General features: G+C 40.3%; 1 protein-coding gene across 2 annotated transcripts in view; it reads left to right on the plus strand.

The window, feature by feature from the left end:
- LOC113654803 (E3 ubiquitin-protein ligase TRIM9) overlaps positions 1 to 5,286 on the plus strand; it is a 25,184-nt gene extending 19,898 nt beyond the window's left edge. For both annotated transcript variants that reach the window (XM_027165067.2, XM_027165068.2), the window contains 5 exons: positions 860 to 1,020; positions 1,742 to 1,880; positions 2,093 to 2,396; positions 3,389 to 3,551; positions 4,184 to 5,286. In XM_027165067.2, the coding sequence (XP_027020868.2) occupies positions 860 to 1,020; positions 1,742 to 1,880; positions 2,093 to 2,396; positions 3,389 to 3,551; positions 4,184 to 4,228 (812 nt within the window). In that variant the 3' untranslated portion in view covers positions 4,229 to 5,286. The remainder of the gene's footprint in view (positions 1 to 859; positions 1,021 to 1,741; positions 1,881 to 2,092; positions 2,397 to 3,388; positions 3,552 to 4,183) is intronic.
- Positions 5,287 to 7,401: the final 2,115 nt, after the last annotated feature.

Here is a 7,401-nt window from a genome sequence, read left to right on the forward strand (position 1 = left end):
ATTAAATTACATGAATGTAAATAAATTTAATTTATTACAGACAGGCAAGTTTAGCAGGCACCCTTTCCATTTACCTCAGCGCAATAAACATGTCGCTCATTTGGGTGCGAGGTTTACTGTTTAATACATTTTGCATTGTGTTTCAAGAGTTCTAATTTAAGATTCACTTTAAAATATTGCCTTTTCTTCAGAAAATAATTTAATTAAATAATTGCAGCATATATGGCTTAAATTGTTATTTCACTAACTTTTAAAAGTACTATTTGCTACTGCATTAATACTTTTTTAAGGTTTCTTGTCTTTTCATTTTTCATCCAGTAATAAGGGCATTTTTGTATTTCTTTGCCAGAAACAAATAAATCTTAATAACTAAACAAGTTGTATACATTCTTTTAGTTTTAAAAGGTAGAAAAGAACACAGATATCGGATCGGAAGAGAGAACGTGGTATCGGTACATCCCTAGCTAAAACCTTTATGTGGGATATATAAATAACTTGCTAAGTAATTGGCTAGCTATCAGTTTAATTAGCGTGCATGAATTACAAAATTGTGCCAAAAAATGGATGCTAAAGAAATGTTGCATCCGAAATGGCTGGCATCCTAGCATGAATGCTAGCTAGAGATAAACGGCTATGAATATTAGTATCATGTTTATATCACGTATGTAACTATTTAACTTTACCCATAGTTATCATTGAACCGATCAGCACAGAAAGGCAACTTCCATCGCAACTCTGAACCAAAGCCTGCACTCATGCATGTTACCTCGCCCTCAGCCCAGCACTTTTACCCCTAAAACACCACCATATCTGTGTTCTGCTTCTTAGTGATGATGTGTTAAATCGTTATGTATTGTAGCAGAGAACCCTGGAGTCCCTCCTGCTCCGTTACTGGAGCTGGAAAAGTGTTGCCTACGAAACAACAGCGCCACCCTGGCCTGGAGGTTAATAACACCTCAGCCGCTATCGGTGGAGGGCTACATCCTGGAGCTGGATGATGGAAATGGTGGACAATACCGGGTGTGTAGAAAGTTTCTGTGTCAAGATTATAAGACCTCCATCAAAACAATACATAGGAATTTATATATATATATATATATATATATATATATATATATATATATATATATATATATATATATATATATATATATATGTATGTATAAACCGCTTAGACACTTGCTGTTCCACTGCAAAACACACTGAGAAGATGCTACATGGGAGTGGCCTAATGTTCTAATGAGCTTGCTAGCATCATTGATGATTTGATGATGCTGAAGTTTAATTAGTGACAACAGGAACTCCAATGAGTCTCGGACGTTTCATAACATTATTTGTAACTATAAATAGATTTAAAAAAATATTTACTGGATTTAGTCCTATTCCTTACATAGAGTATATTTATTTATTTACTTTTTTTTTAGGTTTGCACTATGTCAAGTTCACAAAAACATCTAATAGCTTGTTGAAGCTCTTTGAATAATCGTTGCCTCCTTTCCGTCACCCATCAAACACTAAAACACTCTCTGTAAATGAACTTTGTAGATTTTATTTCACAACAAATCTGTGACATTGAGATTGCAGCTTCTGTGATGTTTCTTCTCATGAGTTCAGAACATTTCGTTTCATCTCTGCATTTATAATGGATAGCAAACATTCTGCATATTTTCGCATCGTTACCTAAAGTTTCCAACCTCTCTCCGTCTTTCTTTATCTCTCTCCTTTCTTCTCTCTGTCTCAGGAGGTGTATGTGGGGATGGAGACGGTGTGCACAGTGGATGGTCTCCACTTCAACAGCTCCTACAATGCTCGTGTCAAAGCCTACAACTCCATCGGAGTTGGGGCTTACAGCAAGACCGTGGTCTTAAAGACATCAGATGGTTTGTTGTTTTTCATCCACATGTTCATATTCTTTATCAGTTTTCACTGCCTTTTTTTAAGCTGACTTTAAAAAAGAAAGACCCCTGCTGAGAGGCAGTAATTATTGCCTAAGGAGTGCTCTTATTTGCTGCTGAGAGACTAAGGATCTTTCACTTTTACTGCTTAGAATTTGAATGCAGATCTTGTCCTTCTCTCAATGTGTCTATTTCAGTTGCCTGGTTCACATTTGACCCTACCTCAGCGCATAGGGACATTGTTCTGTCCAATGACAACCAGACCGTGAGCTGCAACAGCTATGATGACCGTGTGGTGCTCGGAACGGCTGCTTTCTCCAAAGGAGTCCATTACTGGGAGCTCAGCATCGATCGCTACGATAACCACCCGGATCCTGCTTTTGGTGTGGCACGCATTAACACGGCGAGGGATGCTATGCTTGGGAAAGATGATAAAGCCTGGGCCATGTATGTGGACAACAACCGTTCATGGTTCATGCACAACAACTCCCACACCAACAGGTAGGTGGTTTAGATGCCAAGGCTTTGAGACACCAGTGTTAGAAGGATTTCTCATGCAAGTTATTCTGTAGACATGTTCCCACAGCTTTGGGAGTCCACCAAGCTAGTAGATACATCCATTTTTCATGCTTCCATCAAGCAGCTTTAAGGATTCTTTGGTTTTGGTGTGCAGAATCCTACAATAAATGCCATTCCCATTTGTTACAAGTAGAATCTCTTTGTAAGCTAAGATTCCTTAACCAGCCTAAGAATCCTAAGATCTTTATAAACTGATTTTAGGTTAAATGGTTATATGGAGGGGCATGGTGGCTTAGTGGTTAGCACGTTCGCCGTAGCACACCTCCAGGGTTGGGGTTTCAATTCCCACCTCCACCTTGTGTGTGTGGAGTTTGCATGTTCTCCCCATGCCAAGGGGGTTTCCTCCGGGTACTCCGGTTCCCTCCCCCGGTCCAAAGACATGCATGGTAGGTTGATTGGCATCTCTGGAAAATTGTCCGCAGTGTGTGATTGCGTGAGTGAATGAGAGTGTGTGTGTGCCCTGTGATGGGTTGGCACTCCGTCCAGGGTGTATCCTGCCTCGATGCCCGATGACGCCTGAGATAGGCACAGGCTCCCCGTGACCCGAGGTAGTTAGGAAAAGTGGTAGAAAATGAGAGTGAGTGAGTGAGCACCCACACTTCGGTCTATAGTCCGAAATGGACTGAAAGTAGATTCTAGGCTCTTCTTTCTGTCGGGGTGACTCTTTAACCAACTCTTAAGCAATCTTTCTTCAGAACAAAACTACCTCCTGCGATTGAGATCAATAACATTTGCATTTTCCCGGCTGCCGTTCCCTAACCAGCCAAAGAACCCTAAAATTGTGGCTACACCGTCGTTGCTTTTCAAAGACTGAGGTGGCGTTTGGAAAAAATTACCTCTGCTACAAAACTTAAGCTAAAGATTTCAAATTTGTCTTATATTATTTGGCTGTATCTTTCACTCCATCTATCCAGGGCTGAAGGGGGAATAACTAAAGGCTCGAACGTTGGTGTTCTCCTGGACCTGATGAAACACACACTCACATTTTTCATCAACAAAGAACAGCATGGCCCTGTGGCCTTTGAGAACATGGAGGGTGTGTTTATGCCTGCGGTCAGCCTCAACCGCAACGTACAGGTATTTTACTTGAACATGAAATCACTTTTCTTACAGATTCAAGGGGTAAAAACAAAAAATGTTTCCTGTGTCCCTTACACCAAACTTCAAAAGGACATAACCAGAGATGGGGGACTCGAATCATATGATTTGACTCGAGTCGGACTTAAGTTGTAAATTTAAGACTTGCTTGACAAATATTAAAAAAGACTCGACTTGACATTCATGACTTGAGACTTGACTCGGACTTGTTAAATAACTCAGAGATGGGGGACTCGACTTGACTCGAGTCGGACTTAAGTCACAAATTTGAGACGTGAGACTTGCTTGACATGCATTAAAAAAAGACTCGACTTGACTTTGACTAGATATTCATGACTTGAGACTTACTTGTGACTTGCACACATGTGACTTACTCCCCCCTTTGGACATAAAAATTGCTGTTTACAATAAGGTACAATCAAGTCTATTTGCATACTCCATCCTCATATTATTCCTTACAAGCCAAATGTTCATTGCCCATGCTCAAAATATCAATGCCCATGTTTGTTTGGCTGGTTCTTTGTGGATAATTTCTAAATGTCCAGTCAAAACGTCTGGCCAGAATAACATTCATCAACAATGTTACCCTGAGACTCCTCTCTATTTTGTAGGTGACACTAATCACAGGCTTAGAAGTACCAAAGAACATCAAATAACGACCTCTGACCTGTGGGAATACGGTACATCTCAAACAGTTGTACCTCCGGGTTATTTTTCTTCACGAGGCAAAGCCGCATCTCAACGACATTCGATTGGAGATCAAAGACTTCTTAATGACTACATCTCAAATATATTTATGTTGTTTTTTTCATATTCCTAATGGAATCTCAGTGTGTACAATCAAAACTCACCGTGTTTACAGTAAACTCATCCCAGGCAGCGTTCCCTAGAGGAGCAGAAAGCTTTGAAAGAGAGCTTAATGTCTGTTTATCCAAACTTCATCCATCTGTGTTCTTCAAAATGTAAGCTTATCTTGGTTATAAATGTTTAGCTGATGTACAAGCTGAAGCATTCAGTGGTGAAATTCTGCTTGGTAGGTCAACGGAGTCGGATCGACTAACCAGCACCGTGACCTACTTGCTGTATACAGTATGATATAATAACTCGGTATAGCTGATTTTTTGCAAAGTGGCAACTGTGATATACAATTGTGAATCTGGTTCTCATGCTTCTCTCAATCTCTCAACGGGTCATTTAATGGGATTAGTATCTCGTATCTCTGGAAGCTGTAAAACCGGAGTCGGCAAACAGCAAGATGAGCTACCAAACAATGCTGGGTTATTTATTTAACCCTAACCCTAGTAAAGTGGCATCTATTTGATGCGCTAGTGTATTACCTAATCTAATGTACATACAAAAAATTTGGGGTCTGTCGACTTTAAATTGTCTGAAAATTTGTTATATGCTTTTCTTGTTGTCCAAATTTTAATCTAGAAATCCCTCTTACCATCAAAATCATCTATACTTGTTTATATCATTAGCAGAACTTGGGGCTAAAGATCCTGTATTGGGCCTCAAAACCAAGCAAATTGGTTAGCTATAAGGTTCCACTTTGGTGGCAACATTATGCCAGTGAGTGTTTTAGGTTTGTAGGTTAAAGAGAAACATGTAGAATCCCACAGCATTCTTTGGTTTGTCCCACTGAAGACAACCTCAATGATTCTATGCAGAACCTAAAAAAGAAAGGTTTTAAAAAGCTACAGCTTAAAATCATCCAAAGAACCTGTTTGGAAATGACTGACGATGAGGCACGACCAATTAACATTTACAGCGTTTAGCAGACTCACTTATCCAGAGCGACTTACTTTTTTTTATCTCATTTTTTTATACAACTGAGCAATTGAGGGTTAAGGGCCTTGCTCAGTGGCCCAGCAGTGGCAGCTTGATGGACGTAGGAATTGAACTCACCACCTTCCGATTGGTAGCCCAACACCTTAAACACTAGGTTACCACATACCAATTCCTACTCTTCCGTCTGTTGTTCCGTATTAACAGAACCTGTGCCAACATTTAACGTCTATAGACTTGGAATAATAGTTAGAAATTAAATAATAGCTGGGGGCACGGTGGCTTAGTGGTTAGCATGTTTGCCTCACACTTCCAGGGTTGGGGGTTTGATTCCCGCCTCCGCCTTGTGTGTGTGGAGTTTGCATGTTCTCCCCGTGCCTCGTGGGTTTCCTCCGGGTACTCCGGTTTCCTCCCCCAGTCCAAAGACATGCATGGTAGGTTGATTGGCATTTCTGGAAAAAATTGTCCGTAGTGTGTGAGTGAATGAGAGTGTGTGTGCCCTGTGATGGGTTGGCACTCCGTGCAGGGTGTATCCTGCCTCGATGCCCGATGATGCCTGAGATAGGCACAGGCTCCCCATGACCCGAGAAGTTCGGATAAGCGGTAGAAAATGAATGAATGAATGAATGAAATAATAGTTTTCAGACTTTTCTTCTTATCAGGACGACTCCAAAAAACTCTTAACCAAATCTTCTTCGAGACAAAGCTGACTCCTGTGATTGAGATCAACAATGCTTGCTTTTTCTCAGTTGCCATCTCTTACGATATTATATCTGTTATGGTTCTTTGATTTGTCCCAGTAGGGGAACCCTTAAAGATTCTGTGGAGACTCACAACAGTTTTTCGTTTTTTTTTGTACATAACCATTCAAATAACCCAATGAGGAACGTTTTGTTTTTAAGATTGTACTTGGAGAGCACAGGTCCATCTTTGGTGACACTATTGTACCATATATTTGTCTGCTCTTACAGAACAGCCATGGAGATGATTTTCTGTACTGCCTCAAGATGGCATTGTTTATAATCTGGGGGGAAACAAAAAGGTTAGATATAGAAGTCTTCTTTTGGTTTGTTCTGCAAGGAGAACCCTTAAAGATACTACTGTATATAGAGCCTCACGGTAAAGGTTTTTATCCTAGTACGAACCCATGACCCTCAGGGTTTTAAGAATGGCACCACTGCAGCATTGCACAGCAACTCAACACGTTCTTTGCTTCCTTCCAAAACAGGGAACATTTAAAGATTCTGTGTAGAACTCTGCAAACAGTGTTTCCTTCTTTAGTTAAATATCTAATAGTATACATGGATGACACATGACCCCTCCGTCCTTCCTAGGCTTTCTCGAGGGTCCCAACTTACTTAGTGGTAAAGTTTGGACAAACTGGTGGAACTGCCTTTCAACAGTACTTATAGTTTGCTACAAAACACTTAACACAAGTCTCAGGTTTAAATACTCATCTGGGTGGTGCTCCAGAACACAGATCAGACTTTTACACTGCCATAGTTAGAAACTCGTTATGTACTAGGCCGAATCTGTGTCTGGAAAGCAGGAGCTTTAAGGATCATCTTTGGTCCGGTTCTCTCAAAACACTCAAGAAGGTGTACACACATAAACCCTTGGTACTTTTACATGTGCCAAAAAGAAAACTGCAGATAGAAATGAATGAAAATAAAGGAATCATTTGCTGCTCGTAATTAGACATGTACTCATTCCTTCAGGATCCGACACTGAAGCCTTTCACACTGTGATATATACGGAAAAAGTGAAAAACATTCCAGAGTAATTTCTCTTTTCCTTTCTGTTCCGATTCCCGATATTTCTGCCCTTGTTTTTTTGTCTCCTTTTGTTATTTCTAAGCTGTATAGTTTAATAGTTTAATAGGAAGATCGTTTTATTTTGCATGGTACACGATGGAGCCGGTAAGGCTTGAGCATGAGGTTAATGATCTTATATTATATTCGTGTTGTATATAGTGTAACAAAGCGCAACGTGGAAGCGTCTCCCTCTGGTGCGGGTTAAAAACTACAAGGCGTGCTGTGAT

Source organism: Tachysurus fulvidraco, chromosome 9 (assembly GCF_022655615.1).
Source record: "Tachysurus fulvidraco isolate hzauxx_2018 chromosome 9, HZAU_PFXX_2.0, whole genome shotgun sequence".
Classification (NCBI taxonomy): Eukaryota; Metazoa; Chordata; class Actinopteri; order Siluriformes; family Bagridae; genus Tachysurus; species Tachysurus fulvidraco.